Source organism: Lissotriton vulgaris, chromosome 4_1 (assembly GCF_964263255.1).
Source record: "Lissotriton vulgaris chromosome 4_1, aLisVul1.2, whole genome shotgun sequence".
NCBI classification, from domain to species: domain Eukaryota; kingdom Metazoa; phylum Chordata; class Amphibia; order Caudata; family Salamandridae; genus Lissotriton; species Lissotriton vulgaris.
This window is the reverse complement of record NC_141691.1, coordinates 126,041,504-126,058,094: the sequence shown is the minus strand read 5'-3', so window position 1 is coordinate 126,058,094 and position 16,591 is coordinate 126,041,504. Positions and strand designations below refer to the sequence as shown.

Here is a 16,591-nt window from a genome sequence, read left to right as displayed (position 1 = left end):
CATCCCAGACTTATGTCAGGCTATCAGCGCTACGTCTGTCACTGCGCCTCCGCCTCTGGGTGTCCCGATGAGTGGCAGTATCGGGGCATAAGGGACCGTATCTTTGGTGAGCTGCAGGCTACTTCGGAAACATCTATGAGCAAGCCCAATATGGATCCGTTTCGAACGGGGAAGTTTTGCCAGTGGATAAAACAAACTATATATTTGGGACTGCGCCCACCGGAGCGACTTGGTAGCTGTATCAGACAGGTTCTTGCCACTCAACCATTTTGTGACGCATTGTAGCTGGGCAGCTAGGTAATAGAGTTCCAAATGGGGAACTGCTAAACCTCCATGCTCAGGTGGCACATATAATTTCTGTAGTGCTATTCTGGGCCTTCCGTATTCCAGATTAGTCCGCGACTCAAGCCTTCCAGTTCCCGAAACACACACACCAGGATGTACACAGGTAGGTTAGCAAAGTAATACAGCAGTCTCGGTAATACTATCATTTTGACTAAGGTAATACGACTCATGATATTTAACGGGAGGGTCTTCCAGAACTGCATCTGTGCCTTAACAGACGAGATGTTGCGCACCAGATTGCCATCTAGTATATCCGCTGGGGATCTATATATGTAAACTCCTAGATAACTGAACATAGTCGGATACCAAGCGAGTGTAGTTCCGTTAATGATTACGTCAGCCTACGCCACGTCGTTTTGGAAAGAGTAGAAGCCCGACTTGGCCCAGTTTACTCTGAATCCAGATACTGCTTCAAACTCACGAAACAATGTAGATATAGCTGGAGGTATAGCATGCAGGTCTTTGATATATAACTGCAGCTCATCCACATATAAAGACACTACGTGGAGTCCATCACCTAGATGAATGCCCCATTCCATACCGCTCTACCGGAGCAAAACTGCCAGCGGCTCCATAGCGAGGGAGAAAAGCAGCGGGGATAGTGGGCATCCCTAGCTAGTACCTCTCCGAACACGTATTGCGTCAGAGATGAGCTTACCCATGCAAACTCGCACCATAGGGCCCTGGTACAGTAGTTGCACCAGTTGTAAATAGAAGTCTCCAAGCTCACACTTGCGCAGAACCGCTGCAAGATAGGGCCACTCCAATAAGTCGAAGGCCTATTCCAGGTCCAGCACCAGACAACCTGAACGTGGCCAGTGTTCCGAAGCGTATGTCTGGAGCCTGAATAGTCTACGTATGTTAAAAGAGGTACTTCTGGTTGGGACAAATCCGTTTTGATCATGGTGGATTAGAGTCTTTACAAATGGGGCTAGTCTCTAAGCCAGGACGGAGGCGAATATCTTATAGTCTGTGTTCAACAAAGCTAGCGGGGGATCGGAGCCTAGGAGGTCAGGATCTCTACCCGGTTTTAGAAGGGTGATCAGCAGTGCCTCATATTGCATAGGCGTGAGTGCTGAGTCTTCCAATGCCCTTGTGTATACCCGCAGCAATTCTGGTATTAATATGCCTGATTAAGCTTTATAAAATTCAATTGGTAGTCCATCCGGACACGGAGACTTGCCGTTTGAAAGAGAGAAGATGCTATCTTTTTTCCCTCCGGTAGTATGGGAGTGTCTAGTTCCTCTTGTTGGCTCGTTGCTAGTTGCAGTAGTGGAGAGAAAGTCCAGAATGTCTGCGTCCGTAGCTTGCAGATAAGTCTCTTACAGTTCAAAATAGTGTTCCACAAAGGCACTGTGAATGTCATGTTGTTTATGTACAGTAACGCCTCGCGTGGTCTTGATAGATGTCACAGGCGTGGTGACTGCATCCTGCCGGATCAGCCACGACAGCAGTTTGCCCGGTTTGTCCCCCATATGGTGAGTACGCGCAGAGTGTGCCGCATAGCTTAAATGGCGGAGTCGTTCCATCAGTCTGGAGTGTTGCTCCCTATCCTGCGCCAGTGATGCTATGTGGCCTCTTATCGCCTCGCCCTCCCTTCTGAGTAATTTGCTTTCAAGGTCCGTGAGCTCGCCCTCTAGTTGCCTCCGCATACCAGTCTGTGTGCAGTGGCAGTCACCTCTGATCACCACCTTAAATGCATCCCATTCTACCTATGGTGTTGTGGTCGTATTCGCATTATTTTCAAAGTATTGGGTAATATTGGTGGCCAGCAGGTTACGAAAAGGCGCAACCGGTAGGACGTCCGCCTGCAGCCGCCAGGTAGAAATCGGTGCCCAAGGGTGTTCCCAGGCCACCTCCAGCACATGCGGATTGTAATCAGAGTGTGTTCTACCTAGATAGTAGGCCTCTCAAACGTGTGGAAGTAGCTCTTCTGAGAGCATGTAACGGTATGCAACACATGAGCACCTGAATAATAAGAGTACACTTTGTCATGGGGGTTGCGGTGCCTCCATATGTCCCGCAGGTGCCACTGTGCTGCCCAGCTAGTTAGCACTTTCATGGTGTTATATGTGCTCGTGCCTGGAAGGGGCGGGACGGAGCGGTCCAGAGAGATGTCCAGCACGCTATTATAATCTCCCCCCAAGAACATGGGAATATCATGCCACGGCGCCAGGACTCGTGAGAGATTATCAAAAAAATGCGGCTTGCTCAGTATTAGGGGCATACAGTGATGCTATGACAACCTGCCGCCCATCTAGTGTACCTTTGACCGCAACATACCTAACCTCCGTGTCGACCAATGAATCTGTAATTTTAATCGGTACCCCCGGTCGCACCCATAGAAGCGTGCCACGGGCGAAAGCAGAGTACCCCGTAGCATATAGTTGACCACGCCAGCGACGATGAAGGAGTTGAATTTCCGTCTTGGCTAAATGCGTCTCTTTGAGAAGAGCTATTTGTATGTGATGTAGTTTGGTGTATGAATATATCTGATACCTGCGTGATGGTGAATGCAAGCCTCTCACATTCCAGGTACCTATTTTAAGTGAAGTCATGGCATCTGCAATCTACCGCTAGGAAATGTATTTGTGGCAGCCCAGCAAACATAAGAGTTGCAAATAACCTGGTAATGGACGACTTTCCCAGCTATCTAAATCGTGACATGGTGTGCTGCATAATCTGGCATACAATAAATGATATCTTAGAAAAAAAAAAAAATCATAAACAATACCAAAAGGGCGGAAATGCAACTTGCAATAGTCCAAACTCTCATCAGAGACAACAGTCAAAACAATCTGGGGGGAGTACGCTGCACACTACCGTGCGATAACTTGCAAAGCGTGTGACCTATTTCGTAGCGGCTCCCCATCTTCAGGCTAAGTTCAATGGAAAAGTAGGACTGTTCGCAATAACGCAATGTCACCCGCCAACTTAGAGGCGTGGGCGGGAACATAAGTGTCAGAAGCAAAATATACAGTTGAACCCACCCTCCCAACCCAGATCAAATTAACACCACCAGTCCTATGTTAGCATTTAAAGTCCCATCAGCGACCACCATTTGTATCTGTTCAGCAGACAATTGCGCTCCCCCCAATGCGAACCACAGTACCTCTAGTTGCCATATGAGCGACGGAGTCCCGCAACACTTATACTATATTATCAGCCGTTTGTGGGGTGACATCTGGTTGCCCATTGGAGTCTTGTGAAGGCTGCAGGCTGTACTTGCGGTCATCATCACTTTTCTGTACTTGTTGGCTGGAGATGGAAGCATCCTCGTCCATCAAGGAGCCGCTGATTTCCGCTACCGCTTGTAGAGACTCTCGTTGCCTGCTGAGGATCAGGTCAGAGTGCGGCCCCATAGTTGGCAAAGATGGTGTCCGCTCCCTCGCGGCCCTCCGCTCTCTCCTACGTTGACGAAAGGGGACCCTCGGCTTCGGCAGTGTCGCTGTTCTGGCAGGGTCTTGAAGTCCCGCAGCAGTGAAGGTGTCCATCCAATCCTCTGCTTCCCCTGATGTCGTTAAGTGCGTTCTGTTATTTGCGACCACACGCAGGCGCGCCAGAAAGAGCAGCGAGTACTTCAGGATGTTTTGCCGAAGACGCCTCTTCACCGCCATGAATGAAAACCTCTGTCTCTGCACCTGTATGGTATAATCTGGAAAAACATTACTTTATGATTGTCAATTTGGACATCTTTCAGCTTCCTGGTTTTGTGCAGGATGGAGTCCCTGTCTCTGTAGTTAAGGAGTCGTATGAGTAGGGGTCGTGGATTCGAGCCTGTGGGAGGGGGTCTTGCCGGGACTCTGTGTGCACACTCTATGACAAAGTGGGGCGAGAGAGTTCCCTCAGGTAGAAGGTCCCTGAGCCAGTTCTCCATGCGAGTGGCAGGCTCCTTTCCTTACCAGCGTTTCAGCACACCCACTATTCGCACGTTATTTCGCCAGGCCCGTCCTTCAGCATCTTCGGCCCTCTCTTCGAAGAATTTAACTTTATTTAATAAGTAATGCACATGTTTATCTGTTTGAGCCACTTGTGGTTTGACATCTGGGAGACTGATTTCCAATACGGTGGTGCGATCCTCCAGCTTCCAGTGGTCCGCATGAAGGTGGGTGAGATCGATGGCCACCTTGTCAATTTTGGACTCCAGGGAGGTGCGGGTCCATTTGATAGTTTCTTCCAGCCGCTCGACCGCGGCGAGCACCACATCCAATTTGCTCGCAGTTTGGTCTGTGAGTCCCTGCTTCGCCATCTTTTCTTGTTTGGTCTTGGTAGAAGGCAGAGGTGCCACGGGCCCCGTTAAGCCCGTGCGTGGGTGCCACCCGACATGAGGCACAGAATATGTCCACAAACGCTGTGTCCTGCTCAAGGTGGCTCCAGTACGATATCTCGGGACTTGCCACATATCAATGCCGAGCAGACGTGAACTGCAGGTGCCCCGCAGCTCAGGGCGGCATGGACAGGTCACCTCGAGCACCCGTAGGCACCCGTACCGCAACGCAGGCGCCGGACACACCACAGAGAGGCACCTTCGCAAATAACGTCCAAGGGTTGTGGACGGCTCCCGCCAAGGTCTGGCGTCTGGTCTGCGGTGTGCCCTTTCTATGGTGAAAAAGGGGGAGAAGGAGGAGGAGGGAAGAGTATTCTTGAGCCATTATTCAAGGAAGGCCACACCGTCCTGGCCCTCCCCACCTCCGGCAGTCCAATCAGTTGTATATTATTCTGCCAAGAGCGGCCCTCAGCATCCTTCACTTTGTCCTCAAGGTATCGGAAACTGGCTCTATGCGGATTCAGTTGCTTTTCTAGGAAATCAGCTGCCCGTTTCAGCTCTGAGACATCCTGCTCTACTGTTGTGACTCGATCTCCTAGTTTCCGATGGTCTGCATGTAAAAATGTACAGTCCAGCACAATTTTATCTATCACGCCATTGATTTCCTGGTACGTTCTATAGCATGCAAGATCGCATCCAGACAGTCATTCGGGAGGGCCTGCTGAACTGCGGGAAGTCCGTGTCAGCTGAGCACGCAACTTGGGAAGAGGTCCTCGACCTGGTACCTTTAGTGTATCCCATAAGCGTGACCAGTGATCCTAGTGCAAGCCAAGGATACAATATCTCGGCAGAGCAAGGCAAGAAAGCCGAGAAGTCCTCTCTGCGCACAATAGAGCATGTAGTGATGGCAGGGGACACACACACAATCTCTCCCCTCACTGAGTCAGACTCTGCATGCAGAGCGTAGCTGCCCCGTACAGTATCCTCCGCAGCATCCACTCCCCCAACCGCCCACAGCTGTGCTGACCTGTCTCCTCTCATGAGTTCTCAGTAGTCTCCTGCGGCTGCAGCAATCAAAGGCTCGGGCCTCACTGGCGTCTCCTCCAATGAGCTGCACGTCGTGTCGTCCCCACTCAGCCCCATATACAGTGCCCATGACAAGGACCCTTATAATAGGGTCCGGATACGGCCGCCACCGTCTATCTCTTGACCTCTCACTAGTATGCTAGGCGGGGGCCACGGTCACCAAAACACACAGCCCAGCCCGGGCCAGCTGCGCTTCAAGCTGTCCTCTCCAGTGGGCAGCTTTGTCACTGTGTGCCTGCTTGTGCCTCTCCTTGCAGCCAGGTAGAGCGGGCTCACTCCCCTCTCCCGATCACAGCCAGGCCACCTCACACTCCTCTAAACGGCACTATCAGCCGCCACATTCCTTTTCTTCCACACGGGGAGTTCCACAACAACTCCCCGGCCTACACGCAGTCTCCGCAGTCCAAGCAGGCCCAAACCGCCTCGTTCAGCAGGCAGCTCCGTCCACGGGGGCCTCCTCATACATCTCCTTCCAGCCAGGCAATGAGGGATCACTCACCTCTCTCGATACTCGTCAGGTTGCCCTGCACTCCTCCGAACAGCGCCGTCACCCACCACGGTCCTCTTTCCTGCGTCGGGAACCCAGCACCGGGCTCAATGGCCTCTGCTCTGTGTTTTGCCCGCCAAGCACCGTCTCCGTAGCCCGAGCCGGCCCAGGACAGGCTCACTTGTAAGTCCCCGTCCGGATCAGTCAGTAGTCTGTCCGCCACAGCTCACCACTTCTCACTGATGCAGGTGGGCCGCATCCGCTCTGCCTACCTGCTCAGCAGGCAGGGCCCTGGCATCCGGCACCCTCCAGGCTGCAGTCCGCAGCGCCACTGACCCCTTCAAGCGACAGGTGGGCCGCTCACGATACGAACCACCGGATGCCGTCATCAATCCGGGAGATGGGGGCCAGAGATGCCACTGCTTTCTGATTACAAAGTATACCCAATGCACTCTGGGATAAAGCAATGTTCAATGGCATTCAAACACACAAATAATACATAAAGCGACAGAAGGATGTAGAATCTCCAAGGGGTGAGTAGTCCGGTGGAGTCCTTTAATAAGTAAAACAGCCAGCCGACACATATATATTCCGAATGGTGATCTCGTTGTCACACCGAGATCACCATTCGGAATATATACGCGGCAGCACAGACTACACACACCGGATTTGGGTGTGATAGACAGAAGTGGGTCGTACCCGACCCGAAGCGCGCATTATCAGCGCCGTTATATTCACCGATAGAGACTGATATCTTGAACGCCCGACCTTATTGACAAGAATCATACCACTTGGATAAACATATTCTACAACTACGGAGTTTAGGACTATCTACAAGAATTGGGGTCGTCAAAGACAATATCATACTTTTGATCAACCGTCAAGGGCCCGGCTGGGTCGGAAGTATCACCAGCAGAGCGACCTACTGATACTACACAGCCATATATAGCCCTGAGGATTCGCGATAGCGATGAAACACGTGTCGGCTGACTGTTTTACTTATTAAAGGACTCCACCGGACTACTCACCCCTTGGAGATTCTACATCCTTCTGTCGCTTTATGTATTATTTGTGTGTTTGAATGTCATTGAACATTACTTTATCCCAGAGTGCATTGGGTATACTTTGTAATCTTTGTCAAGTGGTATTCTACTACCACTCTCTGAGTGGTTATAAGGCTCTCCACTCACCCAGTTGCACCACCGCATCAGTTTAGCGACTACCAGTGTGTTTACTATAGGTTGTGCACCCAATTTTCGTTACTGACAAAAAGCCTCCCAGTTTTGGCCACTGCTTTCTGGTTCCGAGCCCTTAATGGTCACATGCCCCTCTCGGATGATTCAGCAGACTCCACCCAGGCCTCATGCAGGTGTTTGGGAGCCAAATCCTGTCTGAGGGCCTTAGTTCACCGCCATTTCCCGGTATCTCTCCGCATTTCAGCACAGGAGGGTCTGCACAGCAATTGTACTCAACTATGACAGTGGATGCCCCTTCTACTCTGGATAAAGGGGATCAGTGGCAGAGCGAGCTCAGATTGCATCCGCCATGTTGCCCGTGCAGCCCATGCCCCCACCAAATATTAATGCTTTTCCTTCTAATGAGAAATTATGTGTAGTACAATGCCTAAAGGCGTAAGAAGAATGCACTCGTCCTATAAGGCCTGAGGGTTGTACAAGAGCGTTGATTGCTTTACAAAAGCCTTTTAAACCTGTTACATCTGCCACAATTGTTAGATGGCTGAGATCGGTCAAGGCAAAGTCTGGGATTGATACACAGGTGTTTGGTGCTCATTCTGTTAGAGGCGCAATGGCATCTAAGTCATATATGTTGGGTTCCAATATTCATGCTAGAAGACCAATCAGCCGATTTCATTATGAATCTTCTTTTAAACAATGTTATTATTATTATTATTATTATTAAAGGGGTTTGTAAAGCGCCTGGTGACGCCTCCCGGCGTGTCCCCGCGCTGTGGAGAGAGAATGTTAGGAGGAAAGAACAGGACCACTACGAAGTAAATAAAAGGGTTTTCAGCATCTTTCTAAAAGAGGCCTCATTAGTTTCTAGCCTAATGTTCGTGGGGAGGAGATTCCAATTCTTGGCTGCCAGTGAGCAGAAGGACCTGCCTCCCATTCTGGCTTTTTTGGGGCGCGATGTTCTGAGCAAGCCCATTCCTTTGGATCTAAGGGATCTATTCGGTTCATACAAAGATGCCAGATCCGACAGATAGGACGGAGCTTTTTGGTGAATGATCCTATGGCACCAGAGGAGTGCTTTGAATAAAATCCTCTTGCTAATAGGTAACCAGTGGAGGGAGGCCAGAGAGGGTCCGGAGGGGGCTCTACGGGGGAGTCTTAACACCAGGCGTGCTGCTGAATTTTGCAGGACTTGTAGCCTCCTGATGTTTTTTGCAGATGTGGCCAGGAGCAACACATTTCCATAATCAATACGGGATGTGATAAGTGCCTGAGTCATGGTACGCCTGGAATTCAGTGGAAGCAAATCCAGGGTACGATTGAGCGTTTTCATTACTCCAAAGCATTTACCGACTGTTTTCTTGATATGGCTGTCAAAAGATAGCTTATTGTCTACCCAGACACCTAAGTTTTTTGCTTCCAGGTTGGGAGTAGGTAAGGGACCCAGACAACTGGGCCACCATTCTTTCGTCCATTTTGTCTCATTTCCCCCTATTATAAGTACCTCAGTTTTTGTGCCATTTAATTTAAGACAGTGCGCTGTCATCCATGTGGCAAGCTTGCACATCCAAGCATTGAAGTTGTCAGCTTCCAGGGAGGGGGCTTGTGACAGTGATATTAGAAGTTGAGTATCGTCGGCGTAAGAGACAAGCTCTACGCCGAACGATTGCACTACTTCTGCCAGGGGAGCCATGTACAAGATAAACAGGGTGGGACTCAGGGCAGAGCCCTGGGGCACCCCCTGTTCTAGCATCACACTGTCAGAGAGAAAAGTCCATCTTTAGACTTGAAAGCTCCTGTTGATAAGAAAGGCTTTCAACCATCCCAGTGCCTTTTTGGTGACCCCCGCTCTGTTTAGACACTGTAGCAGGATGGAATGCGCTACAGTGTCAAACGCGGCACTGAGGTCCAACATGATGAGAGCCATGGTCTTACCCTCATCAGCTCCCTCCCGTAGGGTTTCAGTTGCCCTCAAGAGAGCTGTCTCTGTAGAAAAGCTTGATCTGAAGCCAGATTGAGATTTATGAAAAGCATTTTGGGCTTCTAGATGGGCCATAAGTTGGACATTCGCAACTTTCTCGGCTAATTTTGCAAGATAGGGTAGCAAAGAGATTGGGCGAAGATTCTCCAATATGTCCGGACTCATATTCGGCTTTTTTTTAATTGGTAGCACTATAGCTTGTTTCCATTCAGTGGGTAAGCAGGCCGTGGAGAAGGAGACTTGAAGCATGTGTCTAAAATGGGGTTCTAGTACAGAGAACGCTTCAGCTAGAATTTTAGGTGGCGCAGGGTCTCGAGAAGAACCCGATTTGATGCTTTTGCACATTTTAGCCAGTGTTTCAGAGGGAGGAACAGAGAATGAGCCTAAACATACTGGAGTACTTATGAGGTCTTCATTCTCAGTAAATTCAGTTCCCGACTTTATATTGGTGGAAAAGCTGGCATAGATGTTAGTGATCTTTCCTGAGAAATATTTGGCAATGTTATTACAAGTTTCCACAGAATCACTTTGAGAGGAGGGGTTAGAGTCAATTATAGATATTTCTTTATAGATTTGATAAAGCTCCTTAGAGGAGTTTTCCGCTTCCAAAATACGGTTGTTGTAGTGAGCTGCCTTGGACAGGCGTATTTTTTTGTTATATTCTCTTTGCGCTACTTTATACTGGGCTTTGATTTCTGGGCAAAATTTTTGGCGCCATGCCCTTTCAAGTTTTTTACAAGCCGTCTTCATGGTTTGAAGTTCTTGACTAAACCAGGGAGCAGTTTTTTTTGTTCTCATGGCATTGGTCATGGTGCGAATTGGGGCTGTAATGTCAAGGGCCTTAGTGATGCAGTTATGTAAATGCTTATGTGCTGTCTCACAATCAGTACCACTAGGAGGACCTGCATCCTGAACAATTTTGATGAAAGACTCTACTGAGAAATTCTTCCATTTCCTGCGTTTGTAGCGTAGAGATTGATGATGATAGTGCTCAGTTCTATCAAGTTGAATTATTATAGGGATGATATAATGATCAGACCAGGGTATGGGCAGGGGAGATAAGGTTTGAACTCCCTTCCAGTTACTAAAAACAGGGTCTAATAAATGTCCCAATTGATGTGACGGCTCATTATTTTTTATTTCCAGCTGTATAGAGAGTAGCTCAGATTTAATATCAGTCGCATCCTTTATAAACCTGGGGGCGATATTACTTCTGTGGTTTTTGAGTTAAACTAGAAATAATCCAAGCCTCTAGTCCTGTAAAAGAATAAACAATTGCTAGCATTTGCGCCAAGAATTTTCAATTCTATTAAGGACACAGAGGGAAGGATTATTCTGCCCATTTTGTAATTATTATTACTTTTATGATGTGTTACCCGCCCTTATATATTGGGGGTGTTCCATGGATATTACTGGTTCCCTTTTTGTTTCAGGTTCGGAACAACAGGGTTGTTCCGGTTTCAGTTTTCTGGTCAAGGTTGACACGTATTGTCCTGGTTCAAGTTTGAGCTGTTGGTCACGTCAAAGATGGCCGCTGACATGGCTGTAGACGCTGAGGATTTATCGATGATGGTGTTGATGAACGTTTCAATGCAAAGAAAGAGGCTCGCAATATGTAAATGGGTACTCTTATATGGACAAAGAGACTGTGATTGGTGGTTAAGGAGCATAGCATCATGGCAAATGTAGTTTGTATTATGTTTAAACACTTTTCATTGGCTGCTGAAATTTTGCAGTAAAGGAAAGAGGAGCAATAATCCTCGCCTCCATGTCCTTAACAGAACTGAAAATTCTTAGCATGAGGCTAGCACTTTTTTATCCTCCTTTAACTCCACCCCGCGCAAATCTTGGCACGCTAAACCATAGCCCCTTTCTCTAAATGCGTGAAAAGCTTTGTGCAGATTCGTCAAACTGTGCCAAAGTTATTCGGCATAAAAATGCACTGTGACTGAACCATGACTACAGAGTTGATTTCTGCAGAGATGAAACGGACATACTTTCCCTGAACTACGTATGTCCAACCATGCTAACGACTGTAACAGCATTTTTTCACGGCTGGACCCATAAAACATGAGGGAGTGAGATGTACACTGAGGAGGAAACACGCATCTGCCAATCTTACACTCAAAGCTCTGTGCATCCAATTCCTGCTACCAATGAGATAAATAAATATAACAAATAACTTGGAAGTAACTAGCTTAAATGTATTTATGGTTTAATGTTATCTAATTAGCATAATGATTTGGTAAGCTAAATACAAATTGCTGTCCTCTGCAGTGATCAGCAGGCAACGATGCTGAAACCTAGCAAGGTCAGCCCACCGTTTCAGTAAAGTGACTGCCTTTAAATTGGTTAACAGTAACTCCTGTAATCTGTAGTGCTTAGAAACAGCTTTACTACAGTAAAGCAATTACTATTACTAAGAAGACCCTGAAGAAGACACACTAGTGCGGCTCGGACTGGCCCCACCACACCCCGATGCTGGATCGAAACTTAGAACATGTTTTGAACTGCTATGACGGTTTAATTTTGCCACAGAGAGGGAATGATGATTGCATACACAGGCCTCTTTTTGAGTGGACATATACTTAGAATGCATGAAATGTTTAAAAAACAGGCTCTGTTGAAAACAGTTTGTATGAGTTATGGGTCTTTCCCTCCCTTTTCTACTATTCATGCACAAGCATTTTCTATTGAGCACATTGGTATAGTTCTTGGAGCGACCAATGTACATAAATAGTAGATGCACAGCATCAATATAAATTGAAATTCATGTTTTGGAATAATATTGCAATTTGTGTGATGATTTTATATTCATATGCTTTATCCCTGTTTTCTATATTCATTGAAGTTTGACTCAGGATAGTTGAATTAAATGTTTCTATACTCACTGTTCATTAGGACCATTGTTTTTCATATGTTATCGGTGGCTTTCATTACATTCTATGTTTCCCATGTCACGACTGGCTGTTTTCTCTTAAGTGGTATGTTTACAGCTTTATTACACAGCTACCTACTCACATATCGTTGGTAACTCTCCAATTCCCGCCTGCTTGTTCTATCGTACTTTAATACAGGTAATTTGGCAAGGAGTAGCGATTTCAATTATTGTTACAATGCGGCCCTCTCTGCCCTCTCTTTTTTCACAAACCCATGAATTCTGAGATTAATACGTATAATATTCTGGGTTCTAGATTAGGCTCCTCAATAGGCTTTTTCTGGCGATCATTTTACTCCCACTTTTTATTTTATTTGTTACAGTGGATGTCTACTTGTAATCTAACTCTGGGGTTAGCTAGTTATATTGTTGTTCTCTCTTTTCAAAAAATGCTTTGTTCTCTACGACACCATGTTAGCTATCTTTTACTTTTGGACCTTTTGCAATATGGGTATGGATTCACCCTTAAAACCAGCATCTGACATATTTTGGTTAAACACCAACATCCAACTAGAATGTGGCTCTCAGAACCAATTACTTCATGTAAGTCACGTTTTTGTATGTCCCTGGACTACAGATTGGGGAACTTAATTTGGATCAGATAATATGGTTTTAGTTTCTCTCCTATTTTTATATTCTTTATCTGATACATTGAGACGGACAGCTCAACCAACAAATTGCTGCTTGAATTATCTACCAGTACGCTACCTCCTTTGGAGCATTCATATTAACAAACCGTCCTCACCTAGTGTTAGGTTTGTTTACATTAATTTATTTTCTACAATTGATTAAAACCCATCACTTCAATTGGTGGCATGTATGGTGTTTCAACATGGGTTTATAGACAGTTTCGTTTTCTGTGTATTCTCCTTTCGTGATCCCCTTTAGCACTTCTTCCTCTTATCTTACAGTTAGTAATGTGGATTTCTTCCAATAGTGGATTGGATTTGTATCACTTATTTAATACAATAAAAGCTTTATGTTTAATTTTATACAAAGCAGTAAGGTCCTCACTTTCTGCTTATTCAACACTGGTTTAGTGATCTTTCTGCACAAAGTTGTCTAGGTTTTTCCTTAACTTTTCTTATATTTCTGATTTTGATGTACCTTATACGATTGTACAGGCTGGAAAAAGTCACATTGTGACGAAACATGTTTCAGTTGTTATCCAAAATTGTGTACAGTGAAGATTGGCTGTTCCAAACTAATGTATAGAAGATCACAGAACGTCTGTTTCTTCAATAAACATTTGTAATTGAAGCCTGACTAGAAATGTCTAATCTATGAACTTTTTGAATTTGTATAGATTGCCATTGAGTGCTGTGGTGTCTTCTGATGTCTGAATTTGTACCTGCTCTGAAAACTTTGAAAGAAAATCAAGCATTGAAGAACAGTAGTTTCTTGCAAACTGTATAGTAAAAATATTTCACCAAGCATCACTGACATGACAAAGGTAGAGCATGAACAGATTTGGTACACGCTTCCCTATCAGAAAGCATATTAAAGTGGGTGGCAGCATATGCCTGACACAGATTGAAGCAAATCAATTATGAAGAACTTCTTGGCCTGAAATAGGCTAAAGTTCTGCAAGCGGTACCTAGTAATAGCATCCAAAACAGCTTTAATTTTAACTCTTGAATACAATTTGTTATTGCTCCACTGAACCTTCCTATGGTTTTGTCATTAACCTATGAAAAGATATAGCTTGCTTCCGTGTCACCGCTTTGTAAGACTTCCCTTTGAGAAACAACTAAAATATAATTCCTTAAATTCTTTAAATGACTATGAGTACATTGAAACTTCAAAACAGCTCCTGGTTAAATAAGGGGAACTTCACAGTCACTTTAATACAGACCTGCATAAATTTAGACAATCACAAAGCAGTCATTGAAGAAGTGGTGTGTCGCAGCCATTCTGAATAGGTGACCAACAACTAATCAGAATGGCCTGAACACAAGTGGCACTTAAAGTGGTTGAAAGGCAGAAATTCAAAATGGCTTAAACAACTAACCTTTATTCAGTCTAACTAGCCATTACGGAACCACTTAGGATTGTTTCACATTTTCCGACTACTGTGATTGGTGGCTGTGCAACTAAAAAGAATAGTTGCTGATCATCTCATTATACTGGATGTGGCCTAAGAAGGCAAGGGGTACAACAGAGTGCAGGATAGTCAGTACGGGCCACTATGGAATTATAATTTACAAATCAATTCCTTACTGCCAGCGTAATCTGAAATATTTGATTCGGTCTGTATTCGTTATGACAATCTTCCCACTCTTGAATACAGTCAAATCCTTTATTTACAGCTGCCCTGATTCCGTATTTCGAGAAAGGGAACGGTTGGCTTTGCTGCAGTTACCTCATAACATTTGTTAACGTCGGTTATTTGCCAGTGCTCATTAGGAATGCCCATGCGAGAGAAGTCCTCTTTAACATCGATCAACTTCCATCCCTCCTCCTTCTCTTCTGGGCAAAATTTCGGATTGTAAGAGAAAGCATAGAGGTCCTCGTGGTTTTCTGGAGAAAAGTAACACATTTTTTTAAAAATATTTGCAGTAATCCAGCCTTTTCCCAACAAAAGCAATACACACATACATACATTAAATTGTATGCCAATGCGACTCCAAACACAAACATACTGTATCAATAGCTATTAAGAGTAGGATTTAAAAATAGGATGCTCTCTTAGTTATTACATCTACAGCAGGAATCTTCATAAGCTCCCTGCAGTGGCAAAAAGATTATACGGAGAAAACTTGCAAGCAAAAAAACATGTTTATTGAAGTTGCAACCCATGACTTGGTTACCAGGGTGGCTGGTGAGTTCAATTTCTACGTCTGATGTAAACTGCTATGAAGGAATATTTGCTATCCGCACAAGCGTGACAGTCCATCCCTTACATATGTGTATCCTCTCACCGTCCTGCCAGCCTGTTTGCGCACCTCTATCAGCTACCGACCTATTTCCCTCCTTCCCGGGACCAGCAAGGTTGCGGAGAAACTGGTGAATAAGAAACTTTCCCAGTTTCTCGAATCTAATAATCTGCTAAAAAACTCGCAGACAGGCTTTCGCCCAGGACAAGGCACCGACATCGCCCTCCTGGCTGCAGTGGAGGAGGCCAGAGCGCTCTTAGACGAGGGAGGATCAGTGGCAGTGATCCTTCTCGACCTGAGCGCGGCCTTCGATACCGTCAACCACCAACTTCTGGTTAAACGGCTTAAGAAGGTAGGAGTTGAAGGCACTGCTCTATCCTGGCTTTCCTCCTTTCTGGCCCAACGATCCTTCCAGATCTGGGAAAATAACACCCGCTCCTCCGATACTCCCCTCCAATGTGGGGTGCCTCAGGGATCCTCCCTGAGCCCCACATTGTTTAACATCTACATGTCCACATTGGAGGAGGTCGTCATCCCGTTCGGAGTGAGCATTGTCAGTTATGCGGATGACACACAGCTAGTTGTCTCCCTCTCCCACCCTAGTCAACAGCCAGCGGATCTATTCAACTGCTTAACACAGATCCAAGGGTGGATGAATAACTCAGCCTTAAAGCTGAATGGTTCGAAAACTGACATTCTCCTTCTGGGTCAGAAAGGATGCACCTTCCCTCTGAACACCTGGCCACCCTGTCTGGGCCCCCCCCTGCTCCCAAACAGGAAGTAAAAAGCCTGGGAGTATGGATTGAAACAGATCTCTCTTTTACTACGCAGGCCAAGAGAGTAGCAGGCACTGCTTCGGCCTACTTAAAGCGATGAGAAAGATTCTGCCCCTCCTTCCACCCACATCGCAAAGACTTCTCATTCAAGGCCTCATTCTGTCCAGGCTTGACTATAGCAATGCTATATACCTGGGCGCACCCGAAGCAACTTTAAATAAACTGCAGAAAATTCAAAATGCTGCCGCCCGGATCCTCACACACACTCCTGCCAGAGCTTCAGCCAAACCTGCCCTGAAGCTCCTCCACTGGCTTCCTGTGAGAGAACGAATAACATTCAAGGCCTTAAGCTTGGCTCATAGGCTAGTGCAGAATCAGGCCCCCCCCATTCTGAGGAAATTCATACAACCCTATAAAGCCCCTAGATCTCTCCGATCGGACAGGGAGTCCCTCATCATCGTGCCCAGGTTCAAAAAAGCCCGCACAGGTGGAAGACGTTTCTCGATCCACACAGCACGCCTATGGAACGCTCTTCCTCGAGACCTGAGGAAAGAATCAAACTATTTACGATTCAGGAAACGACTCAAAGCCCACTTGTTCCCTTAAAACTGCTTTTAACCACTTCTTTTTTGCTCTGTTTAA

The 16,591-nt window shown here is 46.3% G+C and overlaps 1 protein-coding gene across 2 annotated transcripts in view; it reads right to left on the bottom strand.

Annotated features, from left to right (window-relative positions):
* The window catches only part of MTMR8 (myotubularin related protein 8), a 682,512-nt gene that overhangs the window by 344,592 nt on the left and 321,329 nt on the right, over positions 1-16,591 (bottom strand). For both annotated transcript variants that reach the window (XM_086918376.1, XM_086918377.1), the window contains exon 4: positions 14,660-14,817. In XM_086918376.1, the coding sequence (XP_086774502.1) occupies positions 14,660-14,817 (158 nt within the window). The remainder of the gene's footprint in view (positions 1-14,659; positions 14,818-16,591) is intronic.